The 21,007-nt window shown below is 45.4% G+C and overlaps 1 protein-coding gene across 1 annotated transcript in view; it reads left to right on the forward strand.

Annotated features, from left to right (window-relative positions):
• The window catches only part of POLR3E (RNA polymerase III subunit E), a 1,464,556-nt gene that overhangs the window by 222,064 nt on the left and 1,221,485 nt on the right, over nt 1-21,007 (forward strand). Inside the window, exon 4 of the mRNA XM_069645613.1 lies at nt 6,735-6,812. Within this exon, the coding sequence (XP_069501714.1) occupies nt 6,735-6,812 (78 nt within the window). The remainder of the gene's footprint in view (nt 1-6,734; nt 6,813-21,007) is intronic.

Raw genomic sequence — 21,007 nt, forward strand, 5'->3', positions numbered from 1 at the left:
TTAAATCATACTGGATTATTTCAGATCTGCAGCGAGTAGGTGTCTAATCCGTAACGTGCTGCACCCAATTTTTGCGAGAAACAAATCCCGTATTGATATTGGCAAAATGCGTTGTCCGAAAATTGCCTATCAATCAGAATCGTAGAAAAAACGTTGTAATAACACCTTGAAAATCGCAGAGGCCATCAAACGGGCATTCAAAATGCAGTTTACCATCAAAGAATGGTAGTGAGACCCGAACAAATCAGTCTCACTGTCACAGCTGTGTAAGTCCGCACTGGAAACAAACTACCTCTTCCCTCCTATCGTCAACAAAGTGGCTGAAGGAGGGAATACTGGCGTTCGAATTTTATAGCGCCGTCAGGGATGTGTGGTTATTGTCAATTGCATGACTCTGCCTGACCCGTGTATTGAGACATGTCAGGTAAACGCCTCTGGTGTTCGTCTGTTGTCGTGTAAGAAAGTGTTTGTGCAGGAGAGAGGTTCGGGGGTGGAGCTTCTAAATATCCTACTGGGTAGAATGGGGGAAAAGGGGTTACAGGAAGGGGGGTAGTGTGTCTCAACCCTCGGTGTCCCACTTCCACTCCCCGAAGACCCCTCGCCCAGGTGATCCTCCCCTAGTGGTCCACCCCCACGAACTGGATCCAATAGCGATGGCCGTGTCCTGGCCACCCGGATGACAGATCTCCGGGGACCAGCGGGTGAGACACCTTTTAGGTTTCTCACAAAGCAGATAGAAGCACCAGAAATAAGATTACGGTGAGTAATGTATCCCAAAACCTACCGTTCTATGGTTTCTAAATGTTGTGTTGAGAGCTCTGTACAATCTCTTTAGTCACTGGGCTGTGTGAAGAATCCTGTGGATCCCTCACTGAAACCCTGCCTAAAGTCTCCTCCCAGGTGGCCAGGGGAAGGCAGATGCTGGATTCCGTGGGAGGAGACACAGTATTTTTCCTCTGACAGTGAGAGTCTTACCACTATGTCAGAAGAGGTTAAGGCTCATTGTAATTTTAATGTATCCCAACCTCCTATTAAATCTAAGGTGGTAAAGCCTAAAGTTGTAACACCAAAATATATTCTACCAAAAGAAAATCATGTGGTCCCTAAAATCAAATCCCCTCCTCAATACCAAAGGTACACTACAAGGAATGGCAGAAATGTCTTCTCTAAATCATCTTCCTCTAACAAAGCTAAAACCTACAGCGTCTCTGTTAAAATAAGTAAGGGAATTAAATCTACCCTTTAAAAATACACAAGAAGTAGAAAAACCTGAGTTTGATGAAGTAAACTAAATTTCTCAAAATCCTATAGGGACTGAGGCGAAGGCGGCTGAAGAAGCATGTAGATCTAGAAGTCAGGCAGTCAGGCAGTCGGGCCTAACGGCCTTTGCAAGGGTCAGGCACTTGACATTAATGGCTTCCACCTGAAACCAATTGCCCCACCTATGAAACATAAAAGGCTGCAGCTGGAAGGCTGGCAGCAGTAGTAGAAGAGCACGAGGTTGACAATTCATGAGGAAGTGTGATCACAGAAAGGACGCCGGAGCGTGAAGACAGCAGAGTTCACCTGCAAATTCTGAGGGGGTCCTGTGTTCTCAAACCATGCATTGCTGTGGCTGCACCGAGTAAGACTTGCTGAGAGGGGAGGTTTTCCCATGTGTGCCTAGTGGCTGTAATTTCAGAATCGTGACCGTGCTGAAGCCTGAGGCACGTAGCGGAAAGCAAACAGAAGAGTGAAGTAGTCTCCCAATTGATATGATATGGCATTTATGACGTGCCTATACACAAGTGTTTCAAGGCGTGACGAGGCAAGGGAGGGGGGGAACAAAGGGAGGACAGACAACGATCCTACTAGGCCAGGTGCCATTCAGATCGTGCAAGTGCATGGGAAGGGGGGAAAGTGCAGTACATGGGATAGTAGAATAAATAAGATATAAATAAAAACGGCCAGCTGCTGGAAAGTGCAAGTTAAGTGCAGACATAAGTGCTGGTAGGGGGACTGTAGGGATACAGAAAACAGTCCCCAGGTGCAGGGTTTGCCAGGGAGGCAGTTCAGGTGGGCAACTGGCGGGGCCTGGGCCCGAGATCAGAAAGGGTGGTTAGGTAACCAGTGCAGTTTCTGTCGGGAATTCAGCAGGGAAGAGGGGGAGAGAAAGCAGAAGCAAAGAGGACGTTTTTGAGGTGCTTCCGGAACCGGAGATGGTTCTCCTCAATTTTCAGGGAGGCAGAAAGGCTGTTCCAGAGGGAGGCCCCTGCCTAAGAGACCTACCACCAACTCGTTGCTTGGAGAAGTGACTGACCCTAAGTGAGTTGGAGGTGGATGAGCGAAGAGCTCGAGAAAGAAGATATTTAGGAAGAGAGTTGAAGGTATTGCGGCCCCCGGCCCCAGAAGGCCTTGTGGACAATGCGGAGGGTTTTGAACCTAATCCTCACAGCCACTGGGAGCCAGTGCAGAGATTTTAGTCCTGGAGAGATGCAATCCCTGGGCTTGAGGCCAAAGACAAGTCTCGCAATCTTGTTCTGGATAAGTTGCAGCGGTCGGAGAGTAGAGGCAGGCAGATTTAGATGGAGGCTGTTACAATAGTCCAGCCTAGAGAGAACCAGGGCTCTGGAGACGGTGAGCATCTGGGGTAAGGAGAGGAAAGGAAGAATACCTCTGAGTAGGTGCAGCTGGTAGTGTGACTTCTTAGAGATGTCGGAGATGTGAGGAGAGAAGGAGAGTGTGGAGTCGAAGATGACCCAGAGGTTTTTAGCCTTGCAGGTGGGAGCAGGAAGAGGGCCAAGAGAGGCCGGCCAGAGAGCTGCAGGGAAGGAGGGAGGGAGTGGGTGTGCCGATTAGTAGAATCTCAGTCTTACTGTCATTAAGGCAGAGGTCATTAGCGGCACACCATTCCTCGATGGCAGATAGTCAGAGATGAGGGAAGGAGAGGAAGAGGCCGAGGGTAGCCTGAAAATGAGCTGGGTTTCATCCGCATAGCACTGAAAGTTGGGGCAGCGAGCGGCGATGTAATGGGCAATGAGTGCCAGGTATTGGTTGAACAGCCAGAGAGAGAGGTTAGATCCCTGGGGGACACCACAAGTAGAGAAAAAGATATCTGAGAGGAAGGACCGAAGTTGGACCTGGGAGGTTCGGTCTGAGAGGAAAGAAGTCAGCCACGCCAGAGCCTGACCAGTGATACCCAGGTTATCAAGGAGACGGTTGAGCAGGATGGCATGGTTGACAGTGTCAAATGCAGAAGAGAGATCAAGCAAGATGAGAACGCATGGGGTGTTAGAGTGAAGGTTGGAGAGCATGTCTTCACGGATATTCAGGAGAGCAGTTTCCGTGCTTCTGGCAGCTCTGAAGCCAGACTGATGGTCATGAAGACAACCAACAGATTCAGTGTGCAGATTAAGCTAGGAGATGGCTAGTTTCTCCAGGAGCTTGCCCAGGAAGGGAGTGATGGAGATTGGGCAATAGTTAGCCCGGCAGGAGGGGTCGGCAGAGGGTTTCTTAAGAAGAGGGTGCACAAGGGAGTGCTTCAGGGGGGATGGGAAGACTCCAGTGGCGAAGGAGTGATTGCAGAAATCAGCCAGGGCAGGAGCCAGGGAGTCGATGTGGTCCTTGATAGTTTTGGAGGAACAGGGGTGAACCTTTTTCGACAAGACTTTCATAGATCGGACTTGTCTAGAAACCTGGCGATAGGAGAGTGAGGACAGGATGTCCTGAATTTTTTAAATGAAGTGAGAAGCCAGTGCCGTGCAGAAGGCCTGGGAAGCAACAGGAGTGGTAGAGACTGCGGCAGGATTGGCCGGTTCCTTGCAGCTTTTAGAGTTCAGCCCAGTTGTTGGATGCCGCAGAGACGCGAGCTTGGTGAGCTCCACTAGTCTCAAGAAGACCTGCATTTTGAGCCATCCCATGACGTGCTGCAACCTTGCGGGGCTGCATACTGCCAATACCCTGGGACCTCGATCCTGAGTGTGAGGCATGGTCTTCCGAAGTCGGAATACGTCTGAAACTTTGGTGGGCGCCTGCTGGATCTCCAGAGACACGATTCGAATCCTTAAAGTCCCCTCACCTGAGTGTAGGACTGAGATTGAAGAGAATCCGACCAGCGATATTAGTTCATCTGGCTGCTGTAAAAAGGTGCCAAATCCACTATCTCAACCTGCCTACAGCTGGCACCTTAGACCACTTGGGTCCCCCTTCTGCCTCTGAGAGAACTCATGGGAATGACTGGATTAGAAAAGGATTCTGCCCTGAAAGTAAAATCAGTGTAAAGTACTTACTTGCTAAATAAGTTAATGTGGTGACTGTATCTCTGTGAAAGAAGTTACAAAGTGTCATTAAGTTTAATTCAAATTGAGAAAAATAACATTAACGCCCTGATTTGAAAAAGACACAAGAGATGCTGAAACACGTGTCTCAGAAAGGGCGAAACCTTTACGTGATAAACCCACAAAACTTTGAATATGTTTTTCAACTAACTACCTTTTGAGTATTCTTGTATACTAAGCGGCGCATAAATTTGTGTGGAGGCTTCAATTTGAAATGTATCACACGCAGTAGAGGAACTTTTCTTTTCCCTCCGTTTACTTTGCACGCACATGCGACATCACAACAAACCTCCGGATGAAATAGGGCGCAGAGGTTCTAAAGTTACTATACTGAATGTATAACCTTAGGTTTGACTCACCTTGACTTGCGTTCTCCCTTGGTTTGCATGGCATAGGTATTGACTTGGTTTTTATGATTGCGTTTATATGATGTTATAGTACTTACTTACCCAAGAATTATCTTTGTCTACTTGTATTTATATAAACCCTTTATTTGTACAATACATAGTGTTTCAGTGTTTCTTTGGGCCATATGCATGCTACAATTTCTTTGTACCAAGCTACATCCCTCTCCCCCTCCAAAGATAATCCTGGGTGCTCTGTCCATGCTACCAAAACATGCTCAGGTGGTACAGCCTAATACTAAGAGGTGGAGCTTATTTTTTTTTTATTTACTTGTATATAATCAACTTGTGATTTTTACAAGGAGGTGGAGCTTATGTACTGCCTCAGATATGATTTTTATGAAGTCTTGGTATGATTTTAGAAAAACTGTCCTAATGCTAAAACATTCCAAAACTCCTAATGTTGACTTTCACAATTGCTACAAGTACTTACAGCTTTAAAAGAAGGTTGCATGTGGCCAATTGTGATTCCTGACAGGAGTAAGAAAGTATATCTGTGGTATTACTTCGGAATACAATCACTTGCAGTCTTTTAAGGTTAAAGATCTACCTCAAATAATGATCGCATGTGCCTAAATCGTTTTTTCTTTTGAAGACTGCACCATGTAGTATTAAGAACCATTATTCTTTAAACCCAGAAGTTGTTGCACTAACGAGAACAAGAAGTATTACCCAAGCCAAGAGGCAATCCCTTTTAATAGTGAAACAAGTCCTGTTTATATATCTCCACCTAATCTGCTAAGTTGTTAAAGGTCCAGTGTCTTCTGATACAAGTGTACATTGTTACCTGAAGTTGGAAGTGTCAATACAGCTTCAGGGTAGCTACTCGAACCAAGAAGGTGTGAACAAAGCTGGGGAGGGGAAGGGAGCTGTGTGCTTGTAAAGAAGATTGAGCAAATAATCTATAATGCTATGACTGCTGAAATTGCGAGAAAGTCAGTCTTGAAGCCGAGGCAGGTCAGTAAGGCAGACAGAAAATGCGAAAAGAGGCTGCCCTTTTCTTGGAGCATAGGAAAGAAGAGCGCCATGCCTACCTGTAGAGGTCGAAGTGTCTTATCTTTATATGCCTAATAATCCTGAAGTATAAAGTTGAAGCAGAAATACCTGAACTGTGGTTCTGTATAACACTGTCGGTGTATGTTACATTGAAGTTGGTTGGAGTAATGGCATACTGTGGAACAAAGGAGTCTGTTCGCACGGTTACAGTAGTAGAAGGGTGGTTGTCAAGAGGAAAGCAAAAACCCAAGAAGAAGCATCCTAACAATTATACCAAATGCACTGCAAAGGTCATAACTATTTGCAAAGTTGTAGAAGGAGAAGCTGTTAATCTATTCTTTCAACTGTGCCAAAACTGTTTTTGAAAGGATATCCAGCATTACCACTGGTGCTATTTTCTTGGCTGGAATTGGAAGGGGATCTAAAGAACTGTTACCAGTGGATTTTTGTTTGAACTTTTGTTTTTACTTGTAACGTACAAAAACGGGTTAAGACTTGTCTTTCCTTTTGAACCTGTTGAACTCATAAGAACTTGTTCAAGACTTTCCTTTGAACATTTGGGAAGTTTACTTTGGACAGCACTTGGCGATGGATTTACCCACAACATGTGAAGGTCATCCAAATACTGGTTATTTGTTGTTCACTGTTTTATGATGTTCATGATTTCCTTTGAATGTTTTGTTGTTTAATGTGAGGGCCAGTTGGTTTATGTTAGGAGTTATTTCCTTAGCCTTTAGACTAGGTAGGGAATTCCCGGATAGAGTAGTTTTAGCTAGGATTAATTTGAAACCTTTTTCTTTAATAAAATGTTTTAATTTTGAGAATAACAGGCAGTTGTCAGTCTCATAATACTGACCCCTCTCAGCTTGCTAAGCTTCTTAAACACTTAAAATTAGACAGTGGAAATGATATATTAGTACTTTAAATGACAAATCCCATGTTTCTAGTGGAAAAGCTGTATTTTGTTCTGTAGGACCATGTTATATTAATCTTGTTTTTCTCTTTTTTTCCTTTTTAGTATCCAGTTCGACCAGCAGCCATGACTTATAATGACATGACCCATTTGTCAGCAAAGATTAAACCAAAGCAGCAAAAGGTTGGACCAGCATTACTTTTTTTAAAGTGATAGTTTATTCATAATGATAAGACTTATCAGGGCAATTGTCGAAGCCCTTTCTCTTTTATGGCAGTCAGCGACACTCTGTTCATGGGCAGGGAGGGAGAACTGAAGTAAGTGAACCTAACCTGCAATTTGGGCTCCCTTTTGCACCCGGGTGAGGAAGACTATTCCAACCATGCTTTGAGAAGATCTGTCCAGATAAGTTGGCATAATTTATATCACCTCATGGACGCACAAATTAATTTTTGGAGCAGCCTTATTCCGCCCCTCGCTTTCAAATTGGAGAAAAATGTCTGAAAGAATTGAATGAAGATGGGCATATATTGTAGTGCCAAGTGAGATGGTTTATAAGCCAAATAAATGATACTAGTTTGTGACAAAATAGTTGTGGTAGGGGTGAAGTGGGTGGGGGAGGGGAGTGGGTTGAACGGTGAAGGTGGAATGTATGTTGAGGATGTCTGCATTTGCTCCTACACATCATGTTCCTCAGACAAATGTCCAGGATGGTCATGTTGTAAAAGATGACTCTAGTGATCGTTATTTTCTAGTATGAATAGATGTGTAGAACACATGCTTCATTTACTAGTGCACAAGACATTTTGCCAACAAATACTTGGCTTCAGTGGCGGCCTAGCTTCAAAAGTACAGCCTTCCCTCTGCTCAGAATTGGATTGGATAAGGGCTTGCTTAGGGAACTGACGATCAATGTGTATTGCAGGTGGCAGTTCAAGTGCTCATCTTTATAAGGTTCTGTAAATTACAAGAAATCGATTAGCAGCTACGCCTAGTTTTTCTGGGGTTGTGCTTTGACACATGTCGATTAAGTTTCTAGATGTTGTGGTGTCCCCCCTTCCCTCTTTTTTTGGAATCTTCCGGGTTCTTTAAAACAGCCGGGGATGGGCACCGGATCTGTCCTTAACTCTGTGCTGGACGATCTTGCCCGCCTGGTCGATCAGGTTGGAGTTGGAGCAGTACTTTTATTAGACCCATCTGTTGCTTTCGACACGGTTGATCATCCCACCCTGATCTCCTGGCTGTCGGATGCTGGCATGTCTGGTCAAGTCCTGGGCTGGTTCTCTGCTTTAATGGCCGACCGCTCTGTTGGTCTCACTTCCACCCTTTCTCTTCTAAATCGGTGCTGCTGTCGTGTGGGGTTCCTCAGGGACTGCACCATCTCCTATATTGTTTAATATTTGTGTTAGACCACTTTTCCTTCTTATTCTATCCCATAGGTTGAGGTGGTACTCCTATGCCAATGACGGGCAGATTTTGGTTTGTATGGATCTTACCCGTTCAGACACCGCAGCACGGCTTAGGAGGTTTTTAGAGGACCTCAGCTCCTGGATGGCGGCCAGCTTGTTAAAACTGAATGGCAACAAGGCAGAGGTTCTTGTTGTTGGAACCTCAGTCCTCTTTCTGGACGACAGTTTTGGCCAACTTCCCTGGACATGTTTCCCTTGCCATCCTCCTCAGTAAAAAATCTGGCGGTATAAAATGCATGCCCTCGATCCATGGTGGAGCAGGTTGCGGCTGTTTGTAAATCTGGTCACTTTAAACTGCACATCCTGCGGAAAGTTCTTCCATTTATTCCAGGCCAATTTCTAGCCTCTTGGGTGGCTGCACTGGACCTCAGCATGGACGATTATTTTAACTTGCCCAGCCGCGCTATCTTACAAACCTGCTTCAGAATGCTTCTGCTAGATCTATCTTGCATCCTCCATTTTGCGCACACATGTCACCACGCCTCAGACAGCTTCATTGGCTACCTATCGAGAAGCAGATTCTTTTCAAATCTATGTGTATTGTCCACCAGGTTTTTTTATAAGCTCAGAGCGGAATATCTTCAGGAAAGATTTCCGCAGTAGCTCCCTGCTCGCCCTCTTTGCTCTCGGTCTGCCCTCCTGCTGTCTGTCCTTCGTATCAGACTGTCACGCATAGGTGGCAGCGCCTTTTCTGTGACGGCTGCAAAGGCTTGGAATGACCTTCCGTGGCCCTACGAGCCATTGGTGACCATCTTGCCTTTCGGCGTTCCTTGAAAACATTACTGTTTTAGGCCTCTTCCTTTAATTGCTGCCGTCCCCCTGCTCCATAGCGCCATGATGCGCCTCTGCGCACGTGCGCTTTACAAGTACATATAACATAACATAATACAAACGCAGCCCTTGTAATTCTCTCATTGGAAAGGGAACAGACTATACTATAAAGGTCCACACGTTTTCTCAGACATCAAAGATCACAGTCTAACTCCAAATGAGAGTTTGAGGTAGGAGTATTTTTACTCCCTATTTATTTTGTGGGTGGGTGGGAAATTGTTTTTGGAGAGTAAAAAAGTAATTTTCATTCCTGGTGGGAGTACCTGAATTAGGGGAGCACAAATACATTTTGACACTAAAACAGATATAATTTTCTTCAACTTCTTTTTGGCTACAAAAAGCATTAAAAGATATCATTGTCATAGTAACACACACAGTCAAGTAAGTAGAATTAATAAGCAAAAGTCTTATTGAAGAAATAGGTTTTGCTGAATAAGATTTAATTTAAAGGAATAGTGCGCTCAAATATTCTTGCCTTAAAAGATGGGCAATAATCCAAAACCTACATTAAATATATTTTTAATGAAAGTTCCTTTGTAAACTTTTGAGCAAACGAGGCTCAGAGCGTTTACATGTGAGCATCCATTTTGTAATTTCAGGCAGCCTTCTCAGCTTATGTTAAGCTCTGCCCTGGCGGCACTAAACAAGCAGCATAAGCCCCCTACTGGGAGATTTCGCTTACTGCAGCCAGAGCAGAGCTCAACATGAGCTGAGGAAGCTGCCTTCACTTTCATTTTAGGTTTCTGGTGCTCCCAAAGCCCAGGAAAGCACAGAAAATGTAAAATGAATGCAAAAGGCAAAGGCTCAGCAATTACAAATACAACGTTGTTGTATTTGTGATTGCCGTGGTTGGAAAACCACAGAAATCATAAATACAAGAACATTGTATTTCTGACTGTGGCGGCTTTCGCGTGATGTCTTCTGGGCTCCCCCAACCCGGGGGAGCCCAGGAGACTCCAAGCAAAAGCCGCTGCAGTCAGAATAACAGCGATGTTGTATTTGTAAATACCGCTGCATTTACAAATACAACAACGTTGTATTTCTCACTGCGCCGGCTTTCACTTGGAGTCTCCTAGACTCCCTCAGGGTTGGGGGAGCCCAGGAGACACCACGCGAAAGCTGCCGTAGTGAGAAACACTGTGGCATTTCGAAACGCACCCGTGTTGTTTCTGCCTGCCGCGGCTTTCACTTTGAGTCTCCTGGGCTCCCCCACGCGGTTGTATTTAAAAACACTGCGGTTTTTCTTTCTAAGTTTCTCTGGGTCCTCCGGCTCGGAGGAGCGTGAGAAACTTGGAAAGAAAACCACAGCGTTTTTAAATACAACAACGTTGTATTTATGTTTGCAGTAGCTTCAGCTTGGAGCCCACGGGACTCCAAGCTGAAGCCACCGCAAACATAAATACAACGTTTTAAAAGCTGCGGTTTTCTTTCTAAGTTTTCCAGGCTCCTCCAGCCTGGAAAACTTGGAAAGAAAAACGCAGCCAGTGCTTTTTTCAAAAAGAAATAAGCACTTAGCTAGATGCAGCTTTCCTGCCTGTTTTAGCTTTTGTTTATTACAGCTGGCTGGCTTTTGCTTCATTAGTGCTGCAAGGGCAAGCACAGGATGCTCGTCCATTTCACAAAATTGATGCCTCCTAATGCTTCACATTTTTGAGTTTGAGCTTCATTTGCTCAATACTTTACATGGAGACTTTGTTTAAAAATATTTTTTATATGTATTTTTGATTATGGGCAATCCTTTTAGCAAATAATATTTTAGAGCACACTATTCCTTTAATGAAGATAGCAGTTTGTATCAATGAACAGCTTAATATCCAAATAACATCAGGCCAATTTAGTGTTGGAGCATCTAAATCACAAATGCCCACTGCAAATGTGCTTTTACAAAGGAACAGTATGAATCATTATCAATATATTGATGAAATTTTAAGATTTTAGCCCCAGGAGTGCTTTGCCGCTATCTGCCCCAACTTTCAGTGCTATGCGGATGACACCAAGCTCATGTTCAGGCTACCCTCTGGCTCCTCCTCTACTTCCTCTCATCTCTGTCTGCTATCCAGGAGTGGTGTGCTGCCCATGACCTCTGCCTTAATGCCAGTAAGACTGAGATTCTCTTCATCGGCACACCCGCTCCCTCCTTTCCTGTAGCTCTCTGGCCGGCCTCTCTTGGCCCTCTTCCTGCTCCCACCTGCAAGGCTAAAAACCTTGGGGTCATCGTTGACTCCACACTCTCCTCACATCTCCGACATCTCTAAGAAGTCACACTACCAGCTGCACCTCCACAGAGTTATTCTTCCATTCCTCTCCTTCCCCCAGACGCTCACGGTCTTCAGAGTTCTGGTTCTCTCGAGGCTGGACTATTGCAACAGCCTCTTTCTAAATCTGCCTGCTTCTACTCTCCGCCCTCTGCAACTTATCCAGAACAGGACTGCGAGACTTCTCCTTGGCCTCAAGCCCAGGGATCGTATCTCTCCAGGACTGAAATCTCTGCACTGGCTCCCAGTGCCTGCGAGGATTAAGTTCAAAACCCTCTGCATCGTCCACAAGGCTTTCTGGGGCCTCATACCTTCAACTCTCTTCCTACCTTCCTTCTCAAGCTCTTCGCTCATCTGCCTCAAACTCCCTCCGGGTCAGTCGCTTCTCCAAGCAACGAGTTAGTGGTAGATCTTTCTTCGGCTGGGGCCTCCCTCTGGAACAGCCTCCCTGAAACTTGAGAATCATCTTCAGTTCCGGAAGCACCCCAAAACCTTTCTCTTTGCTTCTGCCTTTTCTCCTCCTCTCCCTTGCTGACTTCCTGGCTGACACTGAAACTGCACTGGTTACATGGCCAACCCCCGCACTTGGAGACTGTTTTCTGTATCCCTACAGTCCCACTTCCAGCACTTGACACCTGATGTCTGCATTTACCCGTGCACTTGCCACCTGCTGGCCGTACTTTTATTTGTTTATTTCCTTATCCCATGTACTGCACTGTCTTCTCCACCATCCCCTCGCTCTTCTCTTCCTTCCCCTTCCCATGCACTTGCGCGATCTGAATGACACTTCGTTGTGCCTTGAAACACTTGTGTATAGGCGCGTTAATAATGCCATATCATATCAGGGAACCATAGAGTGGCCGATCCTATATAGGTGGAATCTCAAAGATATGAACCAAACTAGGGTTATTGCCCCCAGGGATAGGAAATCAACAAGCAAGTCTCTTCATTTACCTAAAGAAAGATTAGACAAAACGTTGACCCAAAATAGAACCTGTTTGAGAGTGGCTTTATTTTGAATGCCTTTCGAGCAGAGCGGTCAGCATGGTTAGTAAAGAGAAAGTTTTTTGATAAAAGATTTCTCTAATTATTGTTGAATTTAACTTCTCCAAACCCCACATTTCCACTCCCTATAAGGAGACAGAATAGGCTTGCGTACAGGGCCTCTAAAATTTGGAAAACCTTTCTGTATAACCCACACAATGGTTTAATATAGCAACACTCACCGTGCTCGAACAACTTTCAGTTTTCATGAATCCTCACCCCCCAAATAATCAAAAGTAGAACTTGCCTATCAGTATCTTGCCTCTGAAAACAGTTATATTCAAATTTGGAATAATCCTTCAATGACGAGCCATATATTTTGTTTTGGTAGTATTAATAAATACACCTTTGCCTTAGCAAAGGATCTCAACAGTCTAACTCCTTTTGCAAACACAGAGGCAACTTTGACATTAAAATGTGAATCTGCTTTGGAGAATACAATATAGATTTTTTTTTTTGTATTTTTTTTTTATTTCACCAGCAAGGAATGGTGCATCTTACATTAAAGAAGGAAAAGAAGTGGCAAAGGCTTTTAAATGCAGGTTGAAGACTGGATGGAGGGAGCGAGGATACAGTCCTGGTGCGCACCCCTATCACCTTTCCACACCTTTCCTATCGCGCCAAAGGATCATTATTTGAATGAAGCCTCTTTATACTAGAGGCTGTCTCTCAGGAAACAGTCAAAAGCTATAGGTAAATCCATAAATGAAGCGGTTGATGTAATGGTAGAATCTTCACGAAGTGGTAGAAATTATCTAAAAATCTGGTCTGCTCTGCATATACTGGATAGCCAGGCTTCAGATCTGCGATAACCAAGCTTTCCAAAACCCAGTTCTGAAGGCTTTTTAATAGTATTTTACCATATGTTTTTCCAATCCGTCAATGTGTGAAATAGGATGGTAGTTACTTAGTTTGTGCTTACATCCTTGTTAAAAACTGGGATTATTTCGGCTCCTAACTACAACGGAGAATACTTTGCCCATCACAGACTGCATTAAAGAACACTAGTGCAAGGTACCCATATAATAGATTTATTTAGGATTAAAAAGAAAACATATGGTATGGTCAGTTTATAGTTCTGTTTGTCAATGAAGTTTTGAGGAGTGAGCCGACCACCTACAGGGAGAAATATGAACCTCAAGATCACCCACAAGTTTCTCGTCTGAGCCAGTAGATGCAATAGGTCAAACAATCTGCCAATTGTTAGCACTACAAGCACAAGCAGACTTTAACTTCTCCCACCCTTTAGGTTTGGCTTCTTTTTCATAAGTTTTTTTTTTTTACTTCTACTCTGCAGATTTTGAACCTGAAATAGACAAGAGTTTCATGGGTCTTTAGTGGCAGATATGAATGGGGGTTTTGTTTTGCAGCAGTGATCCTCAAACCAAGGACTGCCCGATAGTTTGACGTTAAGTGCTGGATACCGTTTAGCAATACATGGAAAAACTAACTGATGCCAATCATTCTATGAATTTAAAACAAGAATTGACAAGGGCAACAATACAACTAACGTTGCTTAATATTATTAAAACGAGAGTACATGTGTAGGAACCACTAAAAAGTTAAGATTAGACCATCTAAGTTTTCTCTGATTAAACGGCACAATAATTACAAGTTGAATGTCTATCCGTGGTGTTGAGTCGAAAGTTATAGTAAAGATAACAGGGTGAGGTCACTTTCCAGCCTTTCGGAAACGAGGAAAGATTAAACCCACTCCCAGTTACATCTTCTAAAATATAAACCATATAGGTTTTTTGCTTCAGGCCCCATGTGCAAGTTTAGCAGGAAAATCCACAGGAAAACCATACATTTATGCCAGCTTGTCCACAGGAAAACTACTATTAAAACTTCAAAGGCCAGCTTGTATAAAAGGATATGCTAGTTGTACAGCCAAAGGGTGACTACGAATTGTGTTAGAGCATGCTACAGGAGAAATTGCCCATAGAGCACCTTCCTCGTCAAATATATCTTTATAGAAACTCATTTGCTCAGATGGGACATTCAAATCGCCTGCGTTTATCCTGGGTGTCTAACATGGTAGCTTTTGGCGATATTTCTCTCTAGGAGATGCTCTAATTCATTCAGTGTGTCCGGTATTCTCCAAGTATTTTGAGGCTGGTTCTAAACTTTTGAGACCAATATATCGGCTTTATACGACAAGATAATGTGAAGAAATTGGATATCTTGGGACTGAGAAAAATTAACCTTGATGGTAATATTAAGATCAATAGCAATCCAGGTTAATAACCCACCACTAGAATGATCTTGCATGCCTTTACCTTCAGTTGCATAAAAACAGGTATAACCCTGTTTGGGTAGGACCTCTATCCTCCAGGACTCTTAGAAATAAATATGAACTGGTGCAAGAAAAGAGTGCATGCCGCAATCCTGCAATTTAGATCATACTCCCACAATGTTCCAGGACGGCATGCTCATTTGTTTCATACATTTAATCTTTTTTTCAAAACCTCTTTTTATTAAATTTAAATGACAAAATCAACTCCTCCCCCCCTTCCCAAACCCCCTCCCCTGTCCCCAGCCTACCCAACTTACTCCACCCCCCGAACCTCCCCCACCCCCAGGGTCCACATCTCCGCTTAGACCGGATGGGGGTCACATCCTAAGGTTTCATTTAGGAGAGTTCCAAGAGTCTGTCATTGGGGACACCATTGGGCTTGGTAATCATCTTTTAAGAATGCAGGATCACACCCCAGGCACTAGCGAATTCGGGCAGGTGGTTGTTCATTGCGTAGGTAAGCTAAGCCATTCTAATGCCAAATGTCCCAAACTTTGGGAAGCCAATCCTGTAGGGTGGGTACCACCGAACCTTTCCACCTCTGGGCTATAGATTGCATTGTCGCCAATGTGAGCACCACCTGTGCTTTTGTTTGACCCCCACGTCTCCCTTCCTCCTCACCTTCCCCCACCCCCAGCAGGACCATCTCCGGGGAGCCCCTCTCCTACTCCCTAAAGACCTGGGCCTGTGCCTCCTGGACCTCCCTCCAGAACTGTTCCATTTTTGGACATCTCCACCAGATATGGGAGCCTGGTGTCGGCCCCCACCCTCCCCACCCCACATCCTCTCCAGCATTCCTGCGAGTCCTCAGGGTAAATCATATGCAGGCGGGCTGGCGTATAATGCCACCCGTATAATAACTTATACCAGGCTTCTTGTATTTGCGCTGCCCTAGCCACCTTTTGGTGGTATCATCGACAACCTTTCCAAGTCATCCCTACTGATTTCCTTACCAATTATCCTCTCCCAACGAGCCATAGAAGGCCATGAAGGTCGAGGAATGACATTATCCAGGATCTTAAATAAATTTGAGACCAAAACCCTAGACCCGTGTGCGGGCAAGAATTTTTCAAACTAGTAAGTTGGCGGGTGGCTGCCCTTCTCGTCTGTGTTTTGAAGCCAATGCCACAATTGGAAATAGTCTCTCTTTTTCGTCCACCCCAAAGTCCTGCTTGCATTCTATGAATGACCTGATAGTTGAGCCATGGTACATGTCCCGGATGACCTGGCACCCTCCTCCCTGCCACTGTACAAATGCCCCCACCTCCCTACTTGGGGTAAATTCCAAGTTATTGTACTTTTAATCTTAACAGGCCTTGGAGGAGAGTATAGTGTCAATAGGGTGTCCTTTTTCTAATGTTAAAGCAAGAAGGAGTAACAAATGAAATTCAATAGTGAAAGATGCTGTCAAAGCATTGAAAAATTGGTAGGACAAATGTGACAGACGTCAACATTGTGAGATTGAATTATTGAACAACCTCCTCGAACAGTCATTTACTTTTATTTGTACTCCTTTGTGGAGCGTAACCATTTGCCTTGCAGCAACTTGGTGGTTGAACAATGCTTTAGAGAATCTATTCCAAAATCGTGAGCTGATCTGATCATGTGGTGAATAGCATGGTTTTCATTGACCTCCGAAAGCTGAGAAGGTCCTATGTTTTTCCTGAATAATATGGCAAAGCATTCCATATACTGCCTGCTAGGAAAGGCAGCCTCTGCCTTCTTTACTGGGAGTGAGATATTTAGATTTATTATCAATTTTCAGTAGATTTATCGGCGCCTCTGTTTGGGTGAAACCACTGCAGTTTGATTTTCGAGCAGGGAGGATTCATCATTGTGTAGGGTTTGTGGTGGGGTAAATGGCCATGCATTTAATCCTGGCTCTAACGGGCAACCATTGAAGGCAAGGGAGAATGGAGGGTTTTGCTCATTTTGCCTATATTTTAGACTTTTTTTTTTTTTGTTGTTGAAAAATTCTTAATCTCTCTCTCAGGGAGCATTACGTAATCCAAACACAAGGAAATCAACACATTAACCATGATGATCTGTGCATTATGGGTAAAGAACTTAAAACACTATAGTGTTTTTTTTTTAGTTGATCGTAACATTTCTTGGTTACTTTGGCATCTGTTTTGAAAAAGAAAGCTAGGCATCAGGGAGAACGCCTAGACTTTTCACTGATGCTGCTTCTTCTGGACAGGGTCCCATAGACTTGGGACAACAGTTTTGCGACCATCGCTCTGGTTTAGCCACTGGAAGCCTTGTGAGGGCAGGGGCCCTTCACCATCACCTTCTGCTGCAGGAGCAGCCTGCTCACTCTTCTGCAAAGGTAAGCCCTTTGGGCCTTACTCAGCGGCTGATGCTCCGAATTTAAATAATTATTTCTGAATAATTGAGCGCAGCTCTTGCACCGTTTTTACTTGGGTACAGTTCCCGCTCATATCCGTGGTGCGCACATGTTGGTGCCTCTACTCCTGGAGGTATTCAACCCATAGAAGCAACGTGGCCGTTGCAAATTCAACTCCACAAGGATCCTCAAATGGCTGACGCTGTCCTAATCCCTATGTGCAAGTAGAGGCAAGCCACCAAGCTGCTCCCCCCTGATTGGCTGTGCCACCTTCTAAGAGCCAATCGTTTTAGCCGGCAGGAGGAAGCTGGCCCCTGAAACTAAGGCCCTGAACAAAGGTACCTGTCTGTGCCTATCAGGTTCTGCTGGAGCTCTGGAGGGTAGGACTCCTGACAAAACCAAATCCGCTGGAGAGCCAGCCCATCACCTGACCTGGGAAAGGCTTGTCCGTGGTACCTGTTTTTTGTCCCGTGATCAGGTACATCTCTGCGCTCCAAAGTAGGGTTATTTGCCTTCTTGACCTTGTCATTAGCCAAAGCACATGATAACAAAACTGGGACAACCACGTACGTTTGTGAGGGCAGACAGGAACATTTCTGCATATTGCCCAGCTCTACTGCTCCCCTCTTTCCCACACTGTGACAGCCCCGAGATGTGTGATGACTTACCATGACTATTTTCATACCTGAGGCGCTTTGCTTCCCCAACTATATCAGATTGCCAATTGCCCACACGGCTGCCCTTTTGAACTGTATGCACATGCCTAGTGATCAATTTGTAGTTTAATTCACCCATGTGCCCCATTGTACTTGATCTGCCCTTGTGCTTGCTCATTGGACTGTATGCATTTGCCTAGTGATCAATTTGCACTTTCTCACCTTTGTGCCCTTTGGTACCTCATCTGCCCATGTGATTGCCCCTGGAATGTAGTCACTAGCCCAGTGATCAATTGCAACTGAAGGGATTTGCCCACTCCTCAATGGCACTTGATTTATCCAGCCACTGACCAACATCACTACCCCAACAGGCCAGGATCCACCCAGACATGAGCCTCCCTAAACCCACAGCTGACCCCACCCACCTCCCCCAATAAGTCTTCCGTAACAACAAAGGCATAATCTCACTAAAAATGACCATTAACCTCCCCGACTCTCACACCATCCCACCCACATGCTTCCTGCTCCCGGCAATCGCTCCCGTCCACAGCCCACCCGGGCTGTCCCACCAGCAGACCACATCCTTTCAATGCTTGCCTAGCCCTGGTGAGTGCATGACATTTCTCAAATCTAGCCCTTATTAACCCTGCCTTCTAGTCACGCGAAACAGTAGACCCTCATTTCGGAAAGCCTCAAACCTGCCACCTCTGCAATCAACAAACCCATTGATCACTTGGAGGAATGCACACCTCAATGCCAGAACCACCCCATACTCGGACTCGACATCACACCAACCTCCCTTCTCTGACTACTACCGCAACTCAAATGCCTCCACTCATGACTTAACTGCGACTACACACAACTTGAAAGTCACCACCCTTAATTCCGCCATTGTCACAAACGACTCAAACACGTCTGACATTAGCCATACTACCGCAGTAAGAAAGCCAAAAAGCACTGCGACCCCACCAGTATTGACACTCCCGTCAAGTACTGAGACTAATCTAGCCTACACAGACATGGCCAACCAGGAAGCCACCATGCTCAAGGGTGCCCTCATTAATGCAAGATCACTCCCAGCACATGCGCTAGACATTGTATACCTCATCACTAATAAGAATCTAGACTTCCTAGCCATCACTGAAACCGTTCTCCAAGCATCAGCCAGCCTGACACTCTCGCTTGCCATCCCAGAAAGCTATACTATCTTCAGGACTGATAGACAAACGGGCAAAGGAAGAGGGATAGCATTTATTGGTAAAAACATACTCCCCATTATTGAATTACCTAACCATTTCTTCCACTCAGGTGAATTACTGTCCATCAAAATCGCACTTTTATTCTCGGTCACCATGACTGTTCTACAAGCTCATTTGAAGATGATGTTGCACAATTCCTCTTTGAATAACAAGCCGTGCACTCATATTATACTATTGGGAGACTTAACCCTGGGTCTTAACTACTGTGATGACAATGCCCTTGCCCTTGCTAATACCATTACTGCATTAAGCTTCTCACACCGTATTATCACCATGCGGTCAAGTGGGTTAAAGCAATGGGCAGCTCCTTTCAATTTGTAGCTTCCAAGCTTTGTAGGGCAATTGAAGCCATCAGCAACCTGACCTTTACTTTTCTAAAATTCAGTAGCTACCTGCTCTTTCTTATCATTTTGCTGCTTAATGCTATATAAATCCTTTTGAAATCAAATGAAATCAGATCATTAACAAAGGTAGAGCTCCTACTCCCATGTCCCGTCCCCTTTTCTCCATGCTTGAGACATTCAGTCTATTGGGATAGGACCGTAGCACTTTTAAAGCATCAACACATTTATTGTCCTTTTTATTTTTATGCGGGGCCACCGCACGTGACTGTAGCCTTGCCTTCCTGAGCTCCGCACGCGCATTACCCTTCAGTCCTTTTCTCCGTGCAGTCTGGGTCGGATGCACTTGCATCTCAGGGAATATTTTTTTTTTTTTTTTTTCCCTTGTCCTTCATTTTCCTACTCCGGTTCCATGGTCATCTTTCTTCCGTCTATGCCCGGGTATCTGCGATTAGTGTCCTGTACATCGTGCGTACCTCATTTTGCGATGGCAGATCCCCACTCTCTGCTGGAGTGCTTGGGCCCAGAACACCGTGGCACTCGTGCTTCTACTGTGACTGCCTCTCTGTCTGGGCAATCCAGCATCAGCTTGTCAGGTGGGAGGAGGTTTTCCAGTGGATTCCTCCACCACATTTACAGCAGTTCATTGATGAAAAAAGGAGCAACCAGTAAATTCGTTCCTTTTTAGGGCACCTGGCCAGGGGACTCCTTTCCAGGGTCTTCGGGGTCAGGGAGGGGCTCAAGTAGCTGTTACCAGGGATCTCCCTGAGGTGTCCCAAAAGGATTATAATAGGCACTCCAGAGTTTCCTCAAAGGTCCCCTGCAAAGGGGCTGCCAGTACCGGATCCTCATCCGAGGTTCCCCTTTTGGGGGCTAAAGTTAGGCCCAGTACTTCTGGGGCCGTTTTCACTGGGGTCGGTCCCGAGGTTTCCACAGCTGGAACTAAGTGTACCGAGTCTCGACTCGAGGCCATTTTGTCTACCTCTCGCACACCAACTTTCACAACGGTTGGTACTGAGGGGCCTGTCTTTGGGGCTGAGCAGCCTTTTCCGTGTTTTGTGGATAACAATAACCCGTTCCGCCCTCCAATGGATTGGCATGCTCGGACTCCCCTGCTGCACAGTCTTGCTCCCGCCTACATCCGCTCCTTTGGTTTACATGGATCCAGTTGGTGGAGGAACAAACTGGTAACCATCCTCTTTGTGATGCTGGGGTTATGCCCCTTCTGAGAGGTCTCTGCCCACGCCAGTGCCTAGGCCATCTTCTGAGGATGCAGTTTCTTTGTCAAGTTTCAGACGGTCATGCATTCTGATCCCATGAAGGCGTACTTTAAGGATTTACTTAAAGAAATGTATTCTAAGCCACCTGACCCAGCCCCTGCTCTGGCAATCCCTCTGCAGGTCTGTGTAGTGCCACCACCTCCACCACTTTCTGTGGGGCCTCCTCCTCCACAGCCTCCACTTTCTTCTGTGGAAAAGACTCCCGTTGCGCAGTCAACCCTGCCCTCGGGACCTGAGGAACCATGTGCGGTGGATCAGGTATCTGCACCTGCCTCACTGGATGAGGATAAAGCGGACCAGGACAGCGACGACCCGCCCCGCTCTATTAGAGCCTTCCACGACCGTCTGGTGGATATGATGGCGTTGCTAGACATCCCAATACCTGAGGCTCCGATCCACAAGAAGGGGTACTTTCTAGAGCCTTTACGCTGTCGACACAGGAGCGCACTGGCCTGTTGCTCCAAAAGGATGTCCTGGCCAAAGCCTGCAAGGTCTGGGAAAAACCTAATTCTGGGCAAGACCTAAACAAGATGACGCTCGCTGCAAGCTAAACGCGTCTGAGGACATAACCTTGTCTGCATGCCCACTCCCCTCATCGAC

The sequence above is a fragment of the Ambystoma mexicanum genome, chromosome 2p (genome assembly GCF_040938575.1).
Source record: "Ambystoma mexicanum isolate Mex_15411 chromosome 2p, UKY_AmexF1_1, whole genome shotgun sequence".
In the NCBI taxonomy this organism is placed as follows: Eukaryota; Metazoa; Chordata; class Amphibia; order Caudata; family Ambystomatidae; genus Ambystoma; species Ambystoma mexicanum.